General features: G+C 43.3%; 1 protein-coding gene across 2 annotated transcripts in view; it reads right to left on the bottom strand.

Annotated features, from left to right (window-relative positions):
* Nucleotides 1-329: 329 nt before the first annotated feature.
* LOC126542823 (protein dead ringer homolog) overlaps nucleotides 330-26,166 on the bottom strand; it is a 255,944-nt gene continuing 230,107 nt past the window's right edge. For both annotated transcript variants that reach the window (XM_055077419.2, XM_055077418.2), the window contains 3 exons: nucleotides 22,509-22,777; nucleotides 18,383-18,601; nucleotides 330-15,372 (listed from right to left, as the gene is read on the bottom strand). In XM_055077419.2, coding sequence (XP_054933394.1) covers nucleotides 15,263-15,372; nucleotides 18,383-18,601; nucleotides 22,509-22,777 — 598 coding nt within the window. In that variant the 3' untranslated portion in view covers nucleotides 330-15,262. The remainder of the gene's footprint in view (nucleotides 15,373-18,382; nucleotides 18,602-22,508; nucleotides 22,778-26,166) is intronic.

The following is a 26,166-nucleotide window of genomic DNA, read 5'->3' on the forward strand; positions in this document are numbered from 1 at the left end:
CTTTGTAGTTTCGCATAATAATTCTCAAAAATTGTCTGAGTTACTGCTATACATCTTGAAAACACCAGTGATCACGCGAATTTTATGTATCACAGTATACGTTGAGACTACTACGTGTTGAAATAAAATGCTAAAACATAAAAGCACTGAAAATGAGCACATTTATAGCAGTAACGAAAGAGTTGGTGACCCGGCTAGTTGATGTAGACAGTGGCCAGGGGTCCAATGCAGGTCAGCCTCATTCAAGAGCTGCTTGTCAGTTTGTGAAAGTAGCCGGTGTCAGCCAGCTACGAGAATAGTAAGAGAACATGATCACGCAATACGATGACTTCTCTCTTCAAAAATTGTTTTTTGTCTTTATTTGTACAAGCTAATAACATTGTGATAGCAGAAGGTGGTATCATGAGGAAACATATTCAAGAAGCGCTCATTCCATCAAACAATTCATGCTAAAAGCAGACATTTAGCACAGTGCGTGAAAAGGTGGTCAAGGGCATGAACAGAATAGAGGAAGAAAAGAAGGAAGGCATATAGTGAAACCAGTGGCTGCAATGTTGGTGCTGCAAGCCTCCAAAGAAATGTTGGGCCTGCATTTTTTTTCGTTACACTAATAATGATCAAGCAGGATTGCTCCGAGAGGTAACCACATGTGCCCCCCCACACGTCAACACTACAGTCTTGTTTTGGCATTCCTCCAACTGCGACACTAAATGATAGGTTCACAATTCAATCCACAAAGTTGTCGGTACCGACGCTACTGTACCAAAAAGGCCGTTTATTATTAAAATTTGTTGACTGCCTAAAAAATGAATGCCTACAACATGGGACAGTGTCCCTCATTTCCCATGCACAGCAAATTTGAAGTCGCAAACTTGGGACTAAAGCACTATTCCTGACTTCGGCTTTTGAAGCACCGAGATAAATGGATCACATGTTTACAAAGTTTGCAGCCACCGTGCTTATGGTATGTCAGTCATGATGATGCCATTCCGTCAGCTACCGTATATGTACAGTAAGTACCAGTAAAAAAATTTAGGCTCTACTCGTCAGTTAAACGAGAAAGCAGACATTTACCTTTGTGCCAAGCCTAAAAGTTCTTTTGCCTCTCTCACAGAAGCATCATGTGCATGCCCTAGCACATCTCTCTCGTACGCTAGGGAGGTAGCCGTGAGCATACACACAATCAAGATCTCTGATGCATAATATGCACATCTCAAGGTCAGGTGTATGAATTGAAGAAACACTGAATAATAATTAGGAACAAAAGAAAACCCATGCTCTAAACATTTCACTATGGGTTAACAGAACAGACTCGCTCGCCAAGACACTGCCAGATATATGTACCATGGTAAGACTCAAGGTGGGCTCTTTAGACAGTGCATCTCGTAATGGCATAGTATGATGACGAGAGAGGGGGCACAGGGTTGTGGAATGGCCACAACGTTGTCAAATAAAAATTGCACAGCACAATCATGAGGCCCTACATGCTCAAGAGTAGACAAAATTTTCTTTATGATGTGCTTTTGGAAAACATTTCTCATAACTAAACAAAACCTTAATTTGTCTGTTTTCTTTAATGCTTCTGGTCACAATGAGCAGCTGTCATTTGGTACTGGACACAATGCTCAGGACACTGCAATTCAAAATCCCTTAAAAGTAATGTGCACAAAAAAGAAGAGTATTTACATTAGCTTATTCAGGAGAATAACTTAACATGAATTTTCCTATGCCTGAAGTTACCAAGACAGGTTATTTCCAAGACATTGTGCACTTAGTGAGAAAGAATGAACTAATTTGAAATGCCATGAGCACTGTAAATGCAAACAAACTGAAGTTTATTCCTATTAAAACCGAGGGCCATGATGTAGGTCAGTACATGAAAGGAGTTATGCATCGTTTTGTAGTTAGAAATGTAAAATACCTAACATTCTTGTATACTATTACATTTATTCTTATTATTTTGTACATTAGCTCTTAACCATATCCAATAGCAACACAGCTTTATTCATGCAACATAGCCTATGTTCATCATGTAAGCCACATGTAAACTGTTCATCATGCAAACTACTCTACTTCTGGCTGCAATTTTGTAGCTTCACTTTTTTTGAAGCTATTCCTCTTTGCGCTTTGTCAGTGGCCAGAGTTAACGTGCGTCATCAGTAGGATCAGCTGGGCATGAATGGTGGATGATAAATGCGGCATCAAACAGGGCACAAGGCATCATTACAATATCATGGCCCAAATGTGTAAAATCACATTTCGTGGATGAGGACTAAGCGAGAGAAGAGGCTTGCCTTGGCACTTTTTTAGGCTTGCCCAGCACCAACATCCACAGCACCGTACTGGACCAAGTAAAGCTTAACATATTCGTGCTCCTGACTGGAAACAAAACTACCTATCTGATCAGACCAGTATGTGAAAGCTCAGATTGCCAAATCAGAGAGTACATGCACAAGGCTCAATCCTGAGAAACAGGAAAACTGAAGACTGTAAACAGTTCCATCACGAAACTCGTAATCGGAAAGCACACGTACAGTCCTGTCAGAAAGATGCAACACATACACATTACATCGCATAAAGGCTAAAAATTCAAAGCAAGGAAATAAATGGAGCGTGACTGGAGAGGCTCCCAAAGACACTGTATAAATAAACGGTGGGTTGAAACACTGCTGCTGTCATGACATAAGCATGCAACAGCACAACTTTCCTTCACTCTTTGTTACTTCAGCAAATACAGCTATACAAATGATGAAGGAAAAAATTTAGGAGATATAAAATAGCCTGAGGAGAACAGTCATGTTACAAGGTGGGCGGGGAAAAAAGAAAGAGTGCACGAACGTATGGCAAATGAGGGCCTCTCAAGCATTAAAATAGTACTATATACACAGGTCGCATAAAAAGAACTGCGACAATAAGAAAGACGTCAGGCGTCGCACTTCTGCCCCATTAGTCAGGCCTTTCCTCCTGAATGGACGGATTGGTTCTATAGCACACACACCACTTCCGGCCAGCAGGTGTTGTTGTGACCGCATAATGTATGCTCTGGGGCAACAACATAAAGTTACGTTTTATCTTTTCTCCATAACATATAAAAACAACTCACGTTTAAATAGAAACAATAATATTATAATAAATGACATCCGCTGTCTCTTTCCACTCATTCACAACATAAATGGTAGAAAATAAATTGAGGAAGGCAGGTTTCAAAGCTTGTAAAAAAGTCCAGCAAGAACTAATGTAGTAATAACTGTGAAATAAGAGCAGGAGAAACAAATCTTCTAATGAAGCAAGAGGCAATCATAATAGAAGAGGAATAAAAGTGTGACATGTTCCACATTGGTGGAAACAACCTGAAAGAAAGCACACTGGGAAGGCCAATATATAGCACAAATGCAGTGATCATGGCATGGTTTTTGAGTTCCATGGCTTTCAAACTGGAAACAGTACAATTCGTTGGAGCACTGCCCGTCACAGGCGTGGATATATTACACTACAGCTAACACACTACTTAACATGTCCATTGCTCGCTGTCAAATTTACTCCAAAGTTTAATAGTTATGCTTTCTGGCCTGATAAAAACCAACCCTTGCTGAAAAGTTGTACGACAACACTCGAAAGTTGCATATGTTGGGTGAATAAGCTTTAGAAAAACAAAAGTCAAGAAAGAAAGAAAAAGCAACTGACTACATGTAAAAGGTGGCTTTGAATAACAACATCACGGTGCATGCAAGAGAGAAAAATATGCTACACATTGGCAGGGCAGTGCTATAACATATTGTGTAACTCGGACTTGGTAGGGTGAATTGATTCATAAAACGAGTTACTGACAAACAAATGAAGACACTCAGACACTTTTACACAAACATGATGTGCACACATACATGTGCCTCTTCGAGACCAGAAGAGATCCCTGAGATTCCTATATTGAAGTGAGTTGAGCGTTCTGGTGGCTTTTCCATTTCAGTTAATTCCAAATGAATCCTGGCAATTCTCATTCAAAATTTAAGAAATCCCACTAATTGTATTCATGTGGTTGCACCTGATGAGCAAGTCACATAAATCTGCTCGTTTTTAGTACAGCTATCAGTAATGCCAAAACTTGTGCATTAAAGAAAACAGGTACAAGCTATGTGGTTGTGCAAAAAAAGTTTAAAAGATGCATTTCATACACTCTAAGCACAAAATCTGAAGCCTACAAAATATATGGACTGCATTTTGATTGCAAGCGCAAGCTACCCCAACCGACATTAATAGGGTGCATTATTCACAGGACTGAGTAACATCGCTGCTTTGCTTTTTCTTACAAATTCTCACATGGTAACCTTTGATTGCACTGCCCGTACCATATACAAAGAGAGCACCATGTATTAGCCAACATTAAACACTAAACTCAAGGAATTCAATAACAAGCATCACTGTTCTGCTCAGTATGTTCATCAAGCAGTGTGTTCAAAATCTAAAGACAAGTGAGTTGGTACACCTCTAGGATAAAAACATCTTCCACAAATGACAACATGGATGAGGGAACAACGTGACACTTTAGTTTAAGCTGGAAAGCTTTTGAACACAAAGTTTGTTTGATCCAAATTACTGCTTCAAATAAATCTTTAAGAAAGCTTGCCAAACAAGACTTTCATTTATATATCAATGACAATTTGCTTCCCTTCATCTGTGATCTTGTTTGTTCATGCTGTGTGTATCCCGAGGTGTCTTAGCACCTTTCCTTAAACGTTATCCCAAGCACTTGCATCTCTGATTACACATGATCCCTAACATTTGCATCTTTGGAGGTATACAATGTGTAGTAACGGCCGAAATACGACTGCATCTGATGTTGAAAAGTGAAACGAACAATAGTGATAGACATCATCCGTAATGCCACACCATCAAAGTGGAATTTTTCACACTCCATGAAGGTAGAGAAACTGACTGCATTATAGCTCTTACATCAAAAAAGCAAGAGAACTGAGGATCAAGCCTGTGCCTGCTATCACTGAGCCTACCAACGAGAATAATCTACATGTGGACTTAAACTGTCAGCAGACAAGAGTAATTCTTCTCAAAATGCGTGACCAAGAACTGCTTCACAGTGACAGCTTAAATAAGCCGGAGAGCCTACATGCTGAAGGACTCATCCAAAGCTAGAACAAATTTCATAACATGACTGGACTTTACTAGTAGCATGCTGAATAAGACTCATCATGGAGAAAAAACAATGAAGCACTCCTATTAACTAATTTTCCATCAACTATGAGGATCGAATATAGTGTAAATCAAAGAATAAAAGCAACAATGTTGGATTTTCTGTTCACTATACAAAGACAGATGAATGAAGGACAGTAAATCTGCAGAAAACATGAAGAGAAAAACAGGTGCGTAAGAAATGCCTTAACAACCCAGAAGGGAAAGTTGTTCAAAGTGGTAGTAATTGAAGAAATGCAGACACATTGTACCAGCAATAGGAAGAAATAAAAAAAATACTGAATATTGCATTGCTCCAGACTGTGCATATAAAAAGCTTGTCTGGCTGAACTTCTGACTAATTTCATTCAAATCATATACAGAGGTGACATGTCATGGCAAGTTTTCTTTATTATCATGCTTGGATGCAGTGTTTGCCCCCTCCCCCCTCCCCGCCACCACCACTTTATTTTTTTCAATATAGATTAGACATACATGCTGCCTGCAGAGGTGGAGCACCAAAAAAAAAAAAAAGAAAATCTTAATGGAAGAAATAGCAGTGCGATCTGCCACTGTTAAAGGGGCCCTGAAGCACTTTTCTAACTAATCATAAAATGGTCTCACTATTAAAGTATGTCGTCCCATGAACCTCAAGCCGAAAAAAAATTTTTGAATCCTTCAACCATAACTGCAGTTATCGCACCTGTACCCGGCTTTCTCTCTCTTTTCGTCTCTGCTAGCACGCTGGAAGCTGCACAGTGGGAAAGAAAATAGGGCAAAGCCCCAGCCAGAAGTTGAGCATACTTGACATAAAAATTGTAAAAGCGCAAACACATGCAACCACAAAGTAACAAGAACAAGACACAAGCACTGTTTTTTGTTACAATTCTTATGTCAAGTATGCACCAACTCGCCCAGAAAGAAGTTTTAAAGAAGTTGAGCATCACGGTGGCAAAAGAACTCGTCACGACACCCTCTGGCAACCGTGGTAGACTATGCTACGCAGCACACCACTGCCACCTCCTAGGCCACGCGCAGCAGAAGCAGCTATGCACAGTGCAAAGATGAAATCACTTTTCTGTCTTTTTGAGGTCATCGACATCTATATTTTTCATTTATTCAATTCAAAATTAGCAATTATGTTGTGCTGAGAATGTTCTCGCGATCATGAAATCGGGCAATAGCGCTGGTTTGCCAACTGCTTTCGATGATTACATTGCGGATGCGAGAGCAAGCAACTCTTCACTGCTATTGACACGAGATTGTAAATTCCCTGCTGCATGCAATATTTGGCTCGCATGTTCACAGGAACCATGTTAACAGATCGACACATTTTATTACTGTGTTCAGAAAGCATTTCAGAGCCCCTTTAGTGTAAAACGCAGGCAACACAAAGGCAATCCACACTGACTCAAGTGGCAGGAGGAGGAAAGAGTGGGGGCAGGGAGCTTTATTGTGTGAATGCTTGAAAGGCGAGCTGGAACAAAACTTTGGCTTGTGTAAAAAGCATACTTTCAGACACTGTAGATACAGAGTCTGAGACTGTAGCACAGTGTATCTCTGTGCAAAAGTTTGAAATGCCAAGCGGATGCGCCACAAAAATCTCAAGGGAACCAATTTTGAAATTTGCAGCCATTTCCACTTGCCAGAAGTAACACAGAACCCAGAAAATTGAGTGAGAACCAGCATGGCTCCTTCACATTACCTCCAAGATTAGACAGCGCCTGCAGAGCACTAAAAATTTTGAAACATGTTTATCAGATCTACTAACCACCAACTGCATGCGTCATATGCTTGGGTGCCATTAAGGCTATTAATAAGAAAGATGATTATCAGCCATGCTGCTTCGCCAGGATAGCTTCAATAGCCTATGCCACTCATTTATAACGAATTTAGCCGAACTGAAATTATGTTGCAGTTTGCTTTAAAAAGGACACTAGATATGAACTTTGAACCAAGCCTCATCCTATGGAAAGGGTGCCCGTTCTGCTACAGCGTAATTTACTAATGCAGCCGAGTTAACTTTTCTTGTCAAGTCAACTTTAGCCATTGAACCACTGTAAAGAAGACATAAGCCCAAATAGCAATGTGTGTACTATCTCTCTTGCAGTCTAATTCCTTTTGTCTTTGCTTTGTGTACTTTGCTTTCATGGTTCTACCACAGGCAGTATGATGGATGAGTCTTTTGTCTTGCCCTTTTTTTTTTCTAAAGTTATCATGGAATACATCATTATGTGATGTCTATGTAAAAAAAAATAAAAAAGCACGGATATGTTATTGTTCACCTAGTCAAAGTAAATGACAGATAAGTTTCTATGCTTCAAGGCTGTGCAGCTATCTATGAGGGGCACCATAGGAGCAGGCTCCTCAATAATTTTGATCATCTGTATACCTTCATCATGCACCCAAACCTTTCATTCACCCACCGTAGTTGCTCACTGGCTATAGTGTTTTATTGCTGTGATTCCTCAAATATTCATGCACTTAGGGTTAGGTGCACAACAAAGAATCCCAGGTGGCCAAAATTAACGAGGAGCCCTCCACTCTCATAAGCCATGTGTTACATAGGAATGTTAAACCCCGCAAATCAATCACAGACCTTTCATTTCAGAAATCAATGCACTATCTGTAAACAAACTTTAGAGCAGACTTTTTTCGAATGCCCCCACATCTTTGCATTTCCAAAGGGAACAAAAAGTTTAAAGTAGTTGCATTTTGTTCCAATCTTGAAGGTGCAATGAATGGAGCCTGCAGGAAGATCTTTAAGGTGCCATTAAAAGCGCACTTGAAGTACATTCGAGAGCCTCATGCCAGATGATATTCTGCTTTGTTGCTTTGGCATAGCCACACTAACTCTCATTTGAACATGCAATAGGAAAAGATTGCACTCATATAAAGTACAATAGCTGTGTACATTGACTGCCGAAGACAAGATGTGACATATGCAGCTCAGTCAGTCACACCTGGACTACTAAAGTCCTACTGGCTCTTGGCAGTGTTTTCTTTTTCCTTTCCTTTTATTCAAGCAGCGCTTCGAGTGCGAGAAATGCAGTGGATTGGATGAGAATTTGAACTGAGGGCTTGGAATCGAAGAACCCAAAGCACCGACTCTATTCCATGTCCCCCAAATTATTGAACAGGCTGCAAGTGCGAGTTGACAAGCATCCTCGATGCCTTGTGCCCACCTGGTCGGGCATCACAAGTCCCCTTTTCTTTCTCTTTATTTTCCTTTGTTTTGAAGGATATGTGAAATCACTTGTATTTGGCACAGGGACAATGAGTTGTGCTGACTTTCTAAAAGATTATATTGAAAATACAACTGCTAAAATGTATGGTTAAATGAAATAAACAACACCTACACGAGCAGCATAAAAAAGACATTGACACTGACAATGAACATACTGAGTTGCCATACCTGCAGCTGTTTTTATCTTGCTGAGGACAGCTACCATTCAGTAAGCTATCCTTACAGCCACCCAAGTCTTGCTAGATGATAGGTCATGCACCATCACTATTCCACCATTTCAGAGCAGACAAAGCATAGGATAAAGTATTTGAATTGAATTGAGTTCTGGGGTTTTACGTGTCAAAACCTCAATTTGATTATGAGGCGCACTGTTGTGGGGGACTCCAGATTAATTTTGACCACCAGGGGATCTTTAACGTGCCCCCAATGCACAGGACACGCTCGTTCTTGCGTTTCGCCCCCATCAAAATGCGGCAGGAAAGATATGACCCCGCGACCTCGTGCTTAGCAGCGCAACACCATAGCCTTCAAGCCACTGTGGCCGAGCACAAAGTAAACCATGTAGAATGTACTGACAGAGCTGTGGGCTATCTATGCATATTGAGCTCCCTAGCAATTTCTTAGATAAAACAGTTTTACAAGACGAAAAACTACTTTCTGGGGCCACTGGTGGTAGAAGTAAGAATGCAGATGAAGCAAAACAAAGAATAAGGATGCCTTACCATGAATGCAACATGGTTGAAGGTTTTACAAAGCATGCCTCAATGACTGTTGCGAGTTGACAAGCAACATCGAATGGATGAAAAAGCACATGAGCACGAAGAATAAGCAGAAACAAAGCGTGAGATTTTTTGTTTGTTGTAATTACGTAAAGACAGCAGACAATGTAGCCAGGCTAAGCACAGGCAAAACTAACTTGTTCTTTAAATTGAAATGTAGAAATGATAAAGTAAATGAAAGGGGACGAAAAGATAACTTGTCGCAGGTGGAAGCTGAACGCTCATCATTCTCATTAAATTTGCATGTTCTACACTTGAGCAAATGCAGCAGTCATCCTCCCAGACATTTTCTTACGTATTTGTGAGTGTGTATTTGACGTAGCCCTTGGCGTGCTACCCAGCAGCACTCGTGGTCATGGCGGTGCATGTTTTTAAAAGCACATGTGCAGTCCCTCTTTCCTCCAGCTGTCTGTACTCCGTGGCTCTCATGCACTCTGTGTTATTTAACACAATATGCATGATGTTACACCATTCTTTCAGTGAGAAAATCCACTTTTCCAACTCAGAAGAACATTCTCATGGGCTAGTTTATTTGATTCATACTTCAAAGCAAAGCTCTCAACAAGGCAAGCTTCACTTCTCTCCCATTTAGTTCCAGTAGCTTTGCCTTCAACTACTTTTCTGGTCTGGCATCATCACATGTGGTTTGTTCTTACACACAGGACAATATTGTATCCAAGCATGATCCCAATGGCACATTTTACTGGTAGTCTGAGAACTCCCTGGCAATGTTACAAAGGTCACACAAGAAAGCAAAGAATTCTTTTGTGAGTGGAACTGGGCTTTAATGGCCATGATGAAGCCAGCTTATCACTGCTACACCCACATACTCTAGTAATACAGCTTTAAAGCTGCCTCACACAACTTTTCTAGCAGAGCCAGAGCACTCCAACACAACCAGTTAAATGTGCCAGAAACAGCACTCACTGCAAAATGTTACTTGTGTGAGCAATTTGAGTGTAATCCTGCGCAAGCTAGTTATACGAGACTCCCTGAGCAATGCAGCATTCAGTAAGTGTGTCGACTAAATGAACCAGGTCCTTCACTGAACCATTCAGCATTTAGTGCATTTACATTGGACTACCAGCAATGTTTGCTGGGTCACTCGAAAAAGTTTCTCACCATTGCGCCTAAAAGAAAGCTAGGATTTTATATGCTTGCAGTAGCTTGCGGGGTCTTGGATATATAATTTGTTGTAAAAACACCAGGCAAATGTGCTTTTGCTGCAAGAATAACAAGTGTTGAAGGACAACGAAGAAGCAGTGTGCAAAAACACTTGCACAAAATATTGAAGATAACCTAGAAAAAAGAAAACCGAGAGTAATACAATATGCTGAAACCTTTGCCTCATTCACGCACAGATAGACATTCTCTCCTACTTTTCAATGCATTTTTACATCCTAAGGAGCACAAGTGTCTATAAAGTGTGTACATTTACAATAACTTGCCTTCTCTTGTGCACACCACTCTTTAAAAAAAACTGCAGGATACAGTCAAACGAATACACTCAGGAACGTAAAGACCGGTCCACTGTTGAAGGGAACACTGAAGCACGTGGCGCCTGCTCTGTGCCACCACCGGCCAGTAGCTGCAATGAGCTCCGCGCAGTGAGTGCAGTGGGCAGTGCTCTTTTGTCGTCTGCTACTGTCTGCAGCTGCAGTGAGCGTAGCAGGTGATGCTCTTTCGTTGTCTACTACCGTGTGCCGCCGTGCTTCGCATCGTCGCAAAGAAAGCAGCTTGCATAGTTCGTACTTGAAAGCAGCCACTTTCCTTCCAGCTGGAAGGAAAGCGATGGGATTGATCTACAATCAGATAAATGTCGCAATGACACTGCCATCTTTTCTTCACCTCATCGATACATATAATTGCCCACTTCAGAAAACGTTTAGTACGCACGTCGACTCCTGCTGTTCCACGATGGCTCAAGTGCTGTGTGATGAAAGGCAGCGTATTGTTAAACTGTGGCTGGGAAAGTACAGTCAATACGCTATTTCAAGATTAATGGAGAGGCCACTCAAAATAGTTAATAGAATTGTTCAAGCTAATGAGAGCAACCAACGCATAAAGGATGCTCCTAGGAAGCCGCAGCGTTGGGCCACGAGCCACGCAGAAGACCTTGCCATTGTAGCTACTGTGGCTGACAGACCTCAGGCTTCTGTTCAAGACATCAAAGAAAGCCTTGGACTGAACGCTTCAAAGACAACTGTGAAGCGCCACTTATATCAGGCAGGGCTAAAAAGCAGAACAGCTGCACAGAAGCTCCTCCTTTGCACCGCTAACAAGGACAAGCGACTTCAGTTTGTGGAATGTCACGTAGGCTGGAATACGCAAGATTGTAAAAGGGTCGTCTTTACGGATGAGTCTACTTCCCCCCCCCCCCCCTGTTGGGACCAGAAGAACCTCATTTGGCGCCCTGATTGCACTCGGTAATATATACCTTTAGTATTATAATGTTGCTCCTTGCACAATTTTTCGTTTTTATTATCGATAGTTGTAAACTCATCTCTCTAGTTCTGAGAATTCCTGGAAGCGTTTGTAAAAGAAGGACGATGTTCCATAAAATAATATACAGTATCATTTATGGAACCCTACCTGTCATATCACATGGGGCCTATCACGGTTGACAATAGGGAAAAACTGCTCCCAAATAATTATATTAAGGCTAGCTTGAAAAACGCGGACAATGTTTTCCGGTAGCAATATATAGAAATGGTGGCTAATATATAGCAATGGTATTGGCGATGACACATTACACTACATTGCATTTCAGGAGCGTCTTATGCCACAAGTATAACAAACCAGGAAGAGCAGTGTCATTTCTTACGGTTAGAGCTTTCCAAAGCAATTTGTAGTTCTATTCTGTAAAAAGCTTTGTGCGTCACAAGCTGAACTCTAGATATTGGAGGGATACTGAACGCGATGATGTAGCGTAGAGCCCGCAAGAACTTCCAGTTTAATGAAAAGACCCACGACTTCCAGTGCCTGAGTGCGCGCATTGTACCTCGGTTATTTCATACTTCAGCTACAGGCTGGAATACACCCAGCAGCCTGCTGCAAGCGGAAGGACAGTCATCAGCGTGTGGGGCTGCATGACAAAGGATGGCCTCGGGCCTCTCGTCAGGATGGAAGGAAAATTCAGGGCTGTCAAATACTGCGATGTCATCGACCAAGTTGCCCTCCTTCATGCTGCAAATGGTGCTTCCCAGCCGAAGGACTTCCTGTTCCAGCACAACTCCCCTGTGCGCACCGCAAAAAAATCTACCACTTCTGCTGCATCACCAAGTGGAAGTTCTGAGCAGGTCGCTGCAGTCTCCTGACTTGAACCCCATAGAAAACGTTTGGGGGACCATGAAGAAATTAAAAATTAAATTATGGGGTTTTACGTGCCAAAACCACTGTCTGATTATGAGGCGCGCCGTAGTGGGGGACTCCGGAAATTTTGACCACCTGGGGATCTTTAACGTGCACCTAAATCTAAGTACACGGGTGTTTTCGCATTTCGCCCCCATCGAAATGCGGCCGCCGTGGCCGGGATTCGATCCCACGACCTCGTGGACCATGAAGAAGGCCTTAGCAAGTCAGTGCCTGCATAGGCTCTCTGCGGACAGGCTTTGGAGTGCTGTCAAGGCCGAATAGGAACATTTGAAGCAAAATGCGTCCTTCTGTGGAGCCTTGTATACCAGTCTTCTTTCAAGAATGAAGGCAGTGTGGGAGGCAAAGGGCGACGTGACCAGATATTGAGTAACACACGAGAATTACCCTTTTGTTTCCTTAAAGCCCAATAAGATTACGGAAGTTTTTAACAGCACCTTTGACATCAAGCCCTAATAAAAAGGTTATAGCAATCAGTATTTTGAATGTGTACCCTAAAATGGCTACCGTAATCACAAAAGCACCATTTGTAAACCCTAACAACCTAAAGCTTTAGAACAATTTCGCATGCTGCTAAACTTCAGCACCTACTCGTTACTAAAGTCTGTGCAACTGCAGGAGCTTAACATGTTACACACACCAATACGATACCCCATCGAGCTTACCACTGTGAATTCTACTGAATGCTCTTTAAAGGCGCTTGTTCAGCCTACACACTGCAGTGAATCAAATATGTAGTAGTGCGCATGAGATGGCCACTATATACGGGGAAATGCTCTCTAATATGGTTGCTCCACAAAGAGAAGTCCGTAAAAATTGTCATGTTTGTCTTGTGACTTCAAATGGCAAAAATAACTGCGAGATAATATTTTGCACCATCTAATTCTCTTTCAGCCTCGCAACGGCTAGCTATCTGAGTGTGACCAGGCAGTCTCTGGCCAACTTCAACAACCCGTGAACGCTTTGCTTTGCAACAATCCGAAGCGCAGTGGCAGACGGTAGCAGACGACGAAAGAGCACCACCTGCTACACTCACTGCAGCTGCAGATGGTAGCAAACGACGAAAGAGCAGCGCCCACTGCGCTCACCACGACTGCACGAAGCTCGTTGCCGCCGCCAGCTGGTAGTGGCACAGAGCAGACGCCACGCGCTCCGGTGTTTCCTTTAACAGTGGACAGCTCTGTACATTACCTAATGCTACATCCAGCTGTGTCATCTATATTTCCACCTTTCTGTGTGTATTATTTTAGTGGCAAACATGTGTTTTAGAAATTTTTATTGGAGAGAAGCTGCATCTCAACAAAAGCAGCCGAAAGAACCACTCAGAACTTCTGAAACTTGTTTAACTGCAGAGAAACGTGCGTTTCATTTTCTCACTGCAGATTTTTATTAGAAGGATAATTGTAGTCACATGCTGTTGCTGTTTTATCTGTCTTCCTTTGTTAAGTGATAGAACATTTAAGGGAAAAAAAGAATTCTGGGAGCCTCTCTCATAACCGAGGCAAGGTTTGGGTACGGGCTTGTCTTCGTCATCCTTTTTTGTTCATCGTCTATGTATGCACTGTAAGTGACGATACTAACTCTCATAATCTTAGACAGCTCATCCAGACAAGCCATGACTACCTCTGAATAATGCTGGCTTGCAGGTGGCGAAGAATTTCATATTTCGCATGAGTTCAAACTTTTATAGTGTAAACATCTTAAGTTACACACATTCAAACAGGGCTATGGCAGGAAGAGTTAAGAAAGGAAAGTTGTTTTTACTGGAACAACATAGCGTGACTTGTGTTTTTTCCTCATATTTCGAATCAACATTAAGCTTATTGGTTCTCAGTGCTGAGTGAAGCAGGTGGCATGTTTGCATGCCTGGTTCAGTAAAAAAAAAAATGTTTGCAATATTCATTGTAATCACACCATTCCATTTCTGAAACAATCTGCTGCATAGATATGAATGGGTGCCATTACCTGTCAGGAAAGGAAGTTTGGATTAAACAGGCTAACAATGATAAAAATTGTCTTATTGTCATAATGCAGATCGAAAACTCTATCCTCTGATGAAATCTGAGTGAGAATGAAGCAGTGATAAGCGCTGCATCTTTTTTAAAGTGGTTAGATAAAAATGCAGGTCACTGTACAAATGCACAAAAGAAATAGGGGAGGGAGCTGGCAGCAATGCTGTATGAATTTCTTCAACAACGAAAGAGGAAGAAGCACTGGATGCCAGTCAGATGCAGCGTGAAGTACGCAGTGGCTAGTTAAAAGGAATGATGAAAAAAAATTATACATAATATAGCAGCATAAAAATGTAAACAAGAATGAAAATTAATGTACAATTGCATTTGAAAAGAAAAAGAACGAAAGAAAGAGGACACTGCTGTCATGAGCAAGTGCGTATTGACAACTGCACACAAACACACTTACATACACACACACACACACACGCGCGCAATGCACAACTTTCCGACAAGTGGGCTGTCAGTGCGCACAGGGCAGAATTGAGGCGAAAGAGATATCTGCACACAACAACATGGTGGCTTGGAGTGGAGATCAGCTTTGCCATTGTCAGGGGATGAAGCAGTTTTCGGTCTCTTGTCCTTGGTGCACTCACATTTCATTCGTCAGTGTTTTGGTTGACAGGCTGCCTCCAAAAAGAGTCCAGCATTGCTGCAAGCAGGTGTGCAACCTAGGAGAGCCTGTTTCTGTGTGACTGTGGGTATAGGACTCCGTGGTAGATGATGCCATTTACTTCCATGGTCACGGACATGGAATTGTCAGCCTGGCCTCTGCCGTCACCTGTGTGAAATTACATAGATGTCCTTCTTTGAAGCAGAGAACAATACAGAATAAGTGCAGTTTTCTTTCTTTCTCTCCTTGTTTTCTCTTTAACCAAGAACTTCTCATCAAGTTTAGCACATAAGCAGCATCCTAGCTTGATTTAAAAAAGGATTGCCAGGTCCAATGCAATGCTGCAATTTAAATGATGTAAGGCTTGTTTTAGTTAGCGAGGTAGCAGCAGTAGTGTAGGACACACATAAAAATTTTCACGCACAGATAATTTTCTTATTTGTTTATTGAATTGATAAAAAGCATATCAAACCATGGCACCATGCCCCACAGGTGAAGCCAAATAATGCATTTTGCTGCTGATGGCTGTATAAAAGCGAGTCAGAAAATTTTTGCCCCTATTTTTTATTAGCCAAAATAAGGTACATGCAGGTAATTACAAATATTCATACTATTCTATGTACCCTGCACTATTTTTCCACATAATCCCTCCACCTGTTCAAACATTTGTGCCAACGCAGCACTAAATTTGATATGCCCCTGTGGTATAATTCGTCCAGCTGACTGTGGAACCACTGTCAGACTGCTGTCCTGGCTTCGACATCCTTTTCTGAACTCAAAACAGCACCACTTCACACTTCTCAAAGCGAGACACCTTTCCCCACACGTGGGCTGCATTTTCCTGTGGATTTCGATGGCTGTTCATCCCTTGCTCCATAGAAAATGAATCACACTTCGTTGCTCATACCCCATAGACATGTGAAGCACAACCGGCATCTTCAGTAACTGACAGCATTGCTGTGCCACAGAGCTACCGGCAGACAAGGCCGGGCCGATCCAAGAAAGGGCCACTGCTGAGAATGGACAGGTTGACTTTGCAGTTAGAGCCGTAATTTAACTTTTAAAAAAAATTAGGGGCAAAGACTTTCCGATTCACCCTCGTGGCATGATAGAAATATATTTGTGCAGTCGTATTTGTGTGATAGTATTTGTGCAGTCATATTTGTGTGATAGTATTTGTGCAGTCATAGACATGCATGTATGGCCATCAGCACAGCTGAAGATGCTATAAATGACCGTCTTTTAGGTGGAACTGGCCACTGCCAAGACAGGACAGAAACATGCCGTACTCACATCAAGTGTTTCGTAGAATAGCATGGGCTCAAGCATTTTCACATTGTTTGTAGGACCGTAAGAGTAGCCTGCGCTCAATTGCTACATAAGCTATCAGCAAAAATGCACCAATTTTGGTGTGTTTATATGTTTACGTTTCCAGGGTTGCAAAAACAGCCTACATTATCATATGCCAGTCTATACTCTGCTCAATGAGGTACACACACACGCAACACAACTGCACTGAGGAAACACCCCATGCTTGTCACAAAAGCTTCCTGCAGGAATTTACCTGTTATGGCTAGTTTCACATTACTTATGTTTGCATAACTGCTGGTGCAGCCTACACTATCCACAAGTCAGCCTCATATTTGTAGAACACAGTATACTTGCAGAAGCCTTATTTATATAACAAACCATAATCACGGTAAAAACATAGTACTGCAATGCTCGATACCCTGGTGGATCCTGAGGGAAGATACTGTGGACTCCGCAATTACAGCATAAAGACTCAATTACTTGTGAGTGCCAGATATAATTACAGTACCTTTTGTAGGGCCCAATAAAAATACCCATCAAGCACAGTGCAGTTTCGGATATGAGAAAAGGGACTTGCCACATCACCGAAAGCTGAAGTGCCAGTTCAGTGACATCATAAATAATCAGTTTGGTGCAGTGGTTATGGCAGCACAGCCATTTTGGCCATACTGCCAAAACAGCTCTTCCAATTGTTCACTTCTTTTGGAAATGTAGGAACTCAGCTTTCAGCAGCACAGCTATACTGCATGTATGTGTATGCATCAGTGGCATCTCGTACCACAAGAATGCCACAAGTTTCAATGACCTTATGAATCCTTTTTTACACCTGAAGCCATGCTGCACTTGGCACACATTTTAAACTTGTCGCATCAAAACTTAATTATTCGTCGTGTTTTCAGAGAACTGAGGCTCCATACTGGCGTGACACTGGAGTGACAGCTATCCAATAAAGCAATAAAAACAAGAAACATTTTCTGTCAATACTTATTGTTAAGAGGTCTCCGTGCTTTAGAGATACCTATGGGCCGACATTATATATACAGGTTTTATGTTGCAATTTATTCTATCAGTACGCTGGACAGAGGTGCACTCACTGCACTACTTTTTCGGCCGACATTCAGTTCTATACAAGTCATCTTGCATAGAGAAACATTACTCACGATAACATGGGCATACTTACACCAAATCTTGGGAGTGATAGGCAAAGAAAGCTTCACTTTATAAAAAAAAGAGAGCTGGCAGAGTCATTGCCATATTTCTGCCGATTCCACAACTAACTTTATCTTAAAGAAAGCTTTCATTGTGTTGGATGGTTGGATGCATTGATCCCATACATTCATTCTGCTCACTCTGTTCCGAGCGTTTTGTTTTAAGGGTACTGCTAAACAACAATAACTCTGGATGCATTGTAATCTTTGGAATCAGATTTCTTACCACTATGGCCTAATTCACATTAAATCGACCAGAACAAAGGGTCAAGGTTACCTGCTTTTGTCTCTACAACTTCGATAAATTGCAAATTATTGTATTCATTCACCTCCTCTGCCATCTTTTTTTGCCTACAGCCACACAAGTGCAAGAGTATTTCACAGTCAGTTGTGATTTTACCATAAGCAAGAAGAATAAAGAGCAATAAGAGGAACCAAGGGTCAGAATTTCTTGTTAGAACCATAGGAGAAAGCCAGAGAAAGCATAGTGGAAGCCATTGGTTATGTTTAATTGAAATGTAGAAAATAATAAGGAGAACCGAAATGAAAGTAGACGAAAAGATAACTTGACATTGAAACCATATACAGGTGGGAGCTGAATTCACTCCTTCCACATTACGTGTGCAGTGCGGCATGCATAAGCACAAAAGAGCACTCACCTCTGCTGTTCATCTTGATGTGTGTTGTGTGCATAGAGTGGGCAAGAAGGCTGTCTTCTTCGGAAGAAATAAATCGCTTAGAGGCAGGTGGACCCAGCGATTCACCCAGGAGCCTTCGTGGATCTAGAACTTTGTGGTCCGCGCTCCCGCCGCGTGGAACTTCCAGGTTTAAGGCCTCCTGCTGCGGCACGAACAGCGACAGGCTATTCTCTTCATCACCTGAAAGAATGCCACAATGCAGTTACAATAAAGCAACGCTTAAGAGCTTGAATGTGCCAACAAGATACAACTGGCAAACACAAACAACTGAAACCAAGTGTTCAAATTACATTTTCTTTAATTATAGAGAAAGGGCAGCTTCATTCCTTCTAGTTGAAGTGACCGGAACTTGAGAGAGTAGCAAATTTAAAAACAAACAAGTACACATTAAAAAAAACAATTGTTTGTACACTTAAGATCAAGATGTCACTTTAACCAATTATCATAGGGAAATATGAAATGCCTAAGTGATGCTGACCCAGCCTATTTTGAAAATTGATATGAAAGCCAAGCAATACAGCAGACAGCTGTTGCTGTTAATTTGACTTTCGCAGGAGTGCGCGATTAGGTCAAATTACCCAAAAAGTAAAATTAATAAATCGCAGCAACATGAACAAATTTTAAAAAGTTTATATTACCCGAAGTAGTTTGTAATGCCTTTTGGCTTCTTCCTGGTGAAGCACAAATCAACTGGCATGCAGCAAACAGTCCCAACATGTTTAAACGCTGTCTCAATGTTGTACTGTGACATTGTTGACAGTGTCATCATCAGTGAGTGGCCGAAAACCCGAACACTGTCATCAGTGTTGAAAAAAAATCCCCAAAAAAGAAAAGTAGTACCGACTGCTTTAATGTATTGCATTTTCAAGGTTTTAGTAACCACTACACGCATGAGTGTTTGCCAGTTGAGATCAGTAGCAACGTATGGTTTCTTGCCGGGACCTTTCAGTGTGGTCGAAATATTGGGTGTTGACTGCATATAAGTGCAGGGGTAGTCCTTACTTGAGTTTACTCTTGCACTAGGCACAGTCCCATAAATGACATCTTACAACAAAGATAGTGGTTTCAACAGACCACTGCAAGCAATTCGAGATTTGTATCATGCAAAATAAACTAGATGACCAATAAAACAGTCTTTATCATTTAACAGTACTTCATGGATTTGCAGCTGCAACTCTAGTACGGCTGAAATCAAATGTAATATTATACTAGTATTGATGGACATCGCCTGCTGTACTGTGCTGTGTTCTTCAATCATACCTGTTCCAAACCTCAACTTCAAACACTGAGCATGCTTTGTGTATTGGCATCAATTGAAGGGGGGGGGGGGATATAATTGATGAATGTGTTAGCAGTGAGCACAGGAATTATACATTGGTTTAATGTGCCATCGCTTACTGCCTTTTAGAATGTGCTCTAAATGGTGATTCTGACACTACACAAAGGTGATCGAATCTTTATTTCCACTTTCTTATAACCCTTTTGTAGAACTTTCATAACAAGGCTCATACATGACTCGTGGATGTAAATTTATGCAAAAAATTAAACGCCCAGGAATATCAATTTCTTATACTGACGTCTTTCATGTCTGACGTTAAGGGGAACAGTAATTTTCAACCGTCGGCTGTGGTCACGTCTACACTTTTGACCGTCTGCATAAACAAGCCCACATAAACGAAGCATGTACGTCCACAAGGCGAGGTGATCCATCCTCTTAACGCACACAACTGCCGGAAGAAAGAAAAGGAAGAAATATATCTCCCACTGGGCAACGCATAATAATCGGCGACACGAGAGCAGGAGAGCGAAGTGAAGTTGGCCACGGATCAAAACAGATCAATCAGTTCATCCAGCGGAAGGAACCGAAAAGGAGGAAGAAAGAAAGACAAAAAGCCACTCTAGAGTGGTCGTTCCCAATTACTCGACAGCCGCACTTCAAGCAGACGACGTCAACGACGAAGACCCGCCTGACCTCCGGCACCGGCGCGGTAATCTAATATCGTGACCGGTCTAGCCAGGTAGAGCCACAGCGTGTGAATACGCTTATTCAATAAACAATCCGCTCGCCTCAAGCCTCGCCCAGGCCAACCCGATTAACTTGGCGGCGTAGGCACACCGTGCTACCCTTCACCTCCTTCACCTCCTAGACAACCCGCCCCGATCTACACCCGCCCACTTCCCCCGTTTTCCTTTCTCTTTTCGCCGTGCGCGCAAGATTTAGTGAACCGCGCTCAGGACATAACAGAGGTTCCGTTCGATTAACATTCCAATGCGAATCTGGTCTCGAGTGAGCGTAAAGAGCGCGCCATCGGTATAAATAATCGAACGGCAGCGCCTAAAACAGCGCGAGAAGCGTAAGCGACCGGCGTCAGGCGGTGCGAGCTGCTGTTCTGTCAGGCGAGTTACGGCCATCACCAAAAGACGGCGCCACGCGTCCCACTCGCACAGCAGTGCGGCAAATCATCAATCAGGGACGGCGAGCGCTTACGCGCAGTGTTCGCAAGCCCGCGGACCGAAACGGCTGCAGCTATGATGACAGAGTTCATTTCCATTTAAATGGAGTCATGTTCGTTCCCTCTACCGTGACCATTTGGAATCGAACGTTAGGCCCCCTTCTCAGTCCCGTCGCTTGGAGGCTGTCTTAATTCAACTTCGATATTGGCGCAGCTGCAGCTTGCATTCCCCCACTTTCTTCACAACTGGCGTGTAATTACGTCCAGTATCAGGATCGCTGCTGGTCGCGCTCGCCTTCTCTTTCTCCTGCGTTTCGCCATTGCGTCCTTTTCACTGAAACCTGTTCATCGAACTACTCTGACGATAGCTTATTGATGCAAACTACTCGGGACAGCTGCTTATGTGCTTAAAACCATACGCATCCCACTTTACTTCATTTCCAGATATGATCATTACCAGGAGGAGAGGTGGTACCCGTACACACACACGCACACAAAAAGAATACTGCTAACACCACAAATGTTTGGGCGGCAGCTCATTAGAGGCATGCCGACTTGAGACTTTTCCTTTATGAAAGAACATAGTGCCACAACGTTCCTCTGCTTGAACATAAGTCACGTGCATCTTATAGGCACATCCTTTGTCTACAGCTTTAAGGCCATATGGCGGATGGCCAAAGGAGACTCCAAGACATATATGCAGTTCCACTGTGTCTACAACACTTTGGTAAGAGTTAACTTTCGTCACACGCCAAAGGAATTGAACTCGCCAAATTGTGCTTAGGCGTAACCATCATCATGGGTGCACTTGAAGTCGTGCATCGGTAAAATGCGAAGCAGCCTTAGTGAGTTCCTGGGATGGCTTCAAAACTTTTTTTTGTAATGATAGTTCCTGAAAATAACGCCGTTAAATTCTGACACGCTCTTCACACTTACGTGTCTACTAAAGAACAGTCTTGAAAAACTACACGGGCAAAATTAGGGACACGCCGAACTGCCACGCGAATATGGCGACTGAGTGTGGAGGATATAATAGAAAGGGATTACGGGAAACAAAGGGTGAATTGTTAATGAAGCTTTGGGAGATAGACGCTCAATCAGAGCGCACAAGACCGGTGAGATTCTAGCCTCGCAAGAACTGCAACTTTGTACAAGCTAGAAGGCGTGCTGACTTCTAAGTAAGGTGCTCACTAGTGTGCAGGACCAAGTAGCAAGCAGATTCGAAAGCGCTTACACATAAGCCAAGAAATTCTTTTTCTTTGCAATTTGTGCGGACAACCTAGCTTAACAGTCTACACAACCGGCATGCATGCGTAGACCGGCTGATTAAGTACAGCTTTTTCCAATAGAGAACGTCGCAATGCGGTTGCGCACGCGAGGCTATAAAAACGTAGTTCGATGGAGACCGCGAGCTTTGGTTGCAGAGTGCAAGGGTCGTAATGCACACAAGCCCAAATAGATTGGCCAGTAGCAGCTCTGAGTGCTGCAGTCTCGAACACACACTTCCATTCGAAGCCTGCGAGATCGGCGTGCGCATACACCGCGCGCTACTTCTCGGAGGCTAAGTTCCATTACAGCAGCAGATCCTCATTCTGACAAAAGTTTCGAAAAGGTTTCACAAAGGTTCTACTGACCAGACGAGGGTCCACCCGCGTGGTGCTGCGTAGGTGGCGGCGCGTGCCCGTTTGCCTGCCGGCACACGAGGCTGATGGGCGATGTGTGGTGGTTACTGCCGCGGGACCCCGTGAGTGAGGCCGCCGTGGCCGAGGACATCATCTCGGCGTAATGGCTGTAGCTGGAGCGTCGTCCCTCGCGCCGGTTCCCGTCAATGGCTGCCTGCAGTTCGTCGGGCTGGCTCAGCTTCTCTTTCTCGCACTCGTATGGGTACAGGTATTTCATGTACCTGCACAAACGACAAATGACTCAGACCACTGCGGAGGGCGACACGTTCGCGCCATGGCGCGACAGCTTCAGCGCTGGTGAATAGCGCAAATGTCCCTTCGCCCTGATAGCGTTAGTAAAGCTATACGCCTGCGTTGCGTTACGACGCCATAGTGGAAGACTCGCAATTAATTTCAGCCAACGGTGACCTTATCTTATAGCATGTGCAACATGTGGAGGCCTGAAATGGTTTAAATATACTCTATCAGAACTTTCGTTTCGAAACTAAGTGCAAGCTTGTGCACTTATGCAAATATGCAGTTTACGTCTACGTGTTTTTTCCTTTCTTTCTCGATATGTTGAATTCCACGCAGTTTGTATTGGTGTGCCTAGTTTTCATTTCCCTATACGTAATGGTTTAGTGGACTGCCTAGCATACAGACGGAAAAGGGGTGTTATTCTGGACACGACATACCACCATGTCAAATTTTGTCATATTGGCGTTTTCAGCCAATCGGAGAGGTCCTGGCAGACCTCTGAGCCAATCGCAGCAAACAAGATGGCGAGTGTGACAATAAGGCGGAACTTGACAACGTTCAGCATAGCATCCGGGGACTGCATGTTTAGAGGGTTGCCGATGCGGAGTCCCCTTCGCCGGTGAATGCCGGAAGGACGCCGGACTCGCTTATCGAACCCTTCTTGAGCGGCCGCCGCAGTCGCGCAAGGACGGACGTGCGATAAGGGACACTGCAACGAATTCCCCGATCAATTGAAACGTCTTCCATTCTCGTCTGCTCGACGGACAGCAACCGATAGGGCACCGGAATATCTGGGGCAAGGGCCACAGTCGAGGGCCGGAAAACAAGGTTGAACCGTGCGAGAGAAAACAATGAATGAAAGGCATTCCCGATGCGCATATGAAGTCAGACGCAGACAGCTCGCTGTTAGATGCAGGTAGGGACGATACTGCCGAGTATCTCTGTTGTGACTCTCCGCGCTGCCTGATGGACATTTGACTGCTATTGAGGCGTGTTATTTCAAGCACTCGACAGGCGGTTTTCAGGGACAGCTAGCCTGTTTTTACCGATGTCGGGCACCTATGGTTGATTTTGCTGCAGTCGGGAAAAGCTGGACAATGTTTGATGTGTATGCATGTGCCGGATGCGCTGATAGGCCTCGAGTGTCGTTCTGCATTGCCCTCGATGAAGAATGGCAAGGGGCAACGCGAAAAACAGCGGCGAGATGTACAACAGTCGATAAACGACATGGCTGATTACAAGCAAATGGGACAGTTCAGCCTTTATTCATCCGTTTATTTGTACTTAGTTATTAGTTAGTTAGTTTAGTCGGCTAATTACATGCTTCTCGCGTTTTCCCTGTTCCCGTTTCTGCGCTCAAACTTAGTCAATAGGCATACATTCTAAAAAAAATTTAACAGACAAGAGCGTATCGAACTAAACTGATTGTTCCGATGGACGTAGACCCTATAGGTCGCTAAAGCTTTAAGGCAGTAGGACCAATTTGTCACGAAAAGAAGTACCCTCAACAACAATGCGTCTTTTTCTACGATTGTGCGAATAGTAATTTTTGAGACGGAATCGAATACAAATCCAATACTGGCAAAATAGAAGCGAAACAAATGTTTTTCTATTAGTTTACTAATAAGGAACAGACTTTCTCCTCATTAGTATAAAACAGTGACATATAAAAATTTTGTGGGTGTCCTTTGCCACAACACCTTTAAACGTTGGCAGCGTTCTTGAACTAAGTGAAACAATAACGACGACAACGCATTGTGCAACAGGGGTAGCTATTCGGGATGTTAAGGCTCGCAAAATATTTAAGATTACCAGTGCCCGTACCATTAAGGTATAAACTCAAAGCAACAGCGCGAACATACGCAAGCCCTCAGTCAGATACCGACAGCCCGTGTCTGCTGGACAAGCCCCCTTGAAAACCGGCATGGCATACGTGACGGCGGTTGTCGATTAGCGGGGGATGCAAAGTCGTTGACAAGTTTCGCCAAGGAGGCCGGTGGCGTTGTTTAATTAAGTGCTCCTCGCATCGCGGCAACACGGAGCAGACCCTGCGCAGGCACGAAACGAATGCAAAGCACACCAGCGTGAGAAACCATCTCTGCCGGCGAGCCAAAAAGAAAATCGCCGCCGCTGGAACGGAATGAAATAACAAGATGGCCATTAAATAAAGGGCAGCTGTCAAACCCTGTTTGCGCTTTATAGAGAAACAAATGACCGAGGAAATGACGTTGTGCGCACAAGCACGTTGATAGAGAGAAATAAACACAACGCCGCCATGAAATGCAAAGAAGAGAGAGAGATGTTGGGAAAGGGTCGGGCCGGGCTAATTCTATTCCGATGCTGATTCTATTCCACTTATTTTCCTTTTTGCGCTTCGTAAATCGTTCAAAGGGCACTCCGCCGGCCCGCGGGCGGTGGATAATAAGAAAGGAACAACCAAACGAAAATAACAATTACACTATATAACGGCCCTCAGGATATGAGTCAATCACCAGCCTGTTGCTCACGGCCGTGCCACACAATTCCTGGCGATATTCATGCCGCTAGCAACTGCGTATATGAATGTAGTCGAAATATACGTATGCCGACTACATGCGCGCTTTAGATTGCGAGCGAGCATGCAAATCGCGGCCTCAATTTACTGCCCTCATATCTCTTTTTTTTTTTTTTTTTTTAACTTTGCGCGCATGTTTAGGTCCTGTGCAGCACCGTCATGTCGAGCCAAGCAGGATCTGCACCTCTTGCGAAAGTTGTGAATTTCGAATCGCGTTTTCACGAATGCGCCAGTAGCATATCGTATTTCTTAGCGCATCGAGCTAGTACTTATGGACCACGTTTACAAGTGATGCATAACATCCCTGTTCGTCCGAAACAGGCTGGCTCCTGCTTCCGGCCATTTGCGTTCTACTGGTGCGTGTGGTGAGCACACGACGACCATCTCTCTCTTTCTCTCTCTCTCTCTCCGTGCAATATGCCAGCGTTTATGTACACCGCGTGAGACGCGATTCGTGAGCAGGGCGAATCACGTGTAACCTGATTTGCCCTACTAGCACATTACCGCCGTTTAACATGGATGCGATGCGCCACTTTTCGCATCCCACAACAATGTTTCGGCAAGGGGGAATTGCTCTGCAAAGGCAGGTGCCCTTGTCTAAACGTTAGCTCCAGTCGCAAGTCTTGTTCGATCACTACTGTTCACTAACAAGGATAATATTAGCGAGGTATGGTTAATAGGTTTAGCAAAGCATTGTTCATCGAAGTGTCTTCAAGTAGGAATGCAGATGAAAACCTATAGATGTGCCTGGACAAGGGTGTGGTGGTGGCGACTCTGCAGTGACTGCATGTACTTTCCATGCGCGGTTCAGCGTCCAAC

This window comes from Dermacentor andersoni, chromosome 2, assembly GCF_023375885.2.
Source record: "Dermacentor andersoni chromosome 2, qqDerAnde1_hic_scaffold, whole genome shotgun sequence".
In the NCBI taxonomy this organism is placed as follows: Eukaryota; Metazoa; Arthropoda; class Arachnida; order Ixodida; family Ixodidae; genus Dermacentor; species Dermacentor andersoni.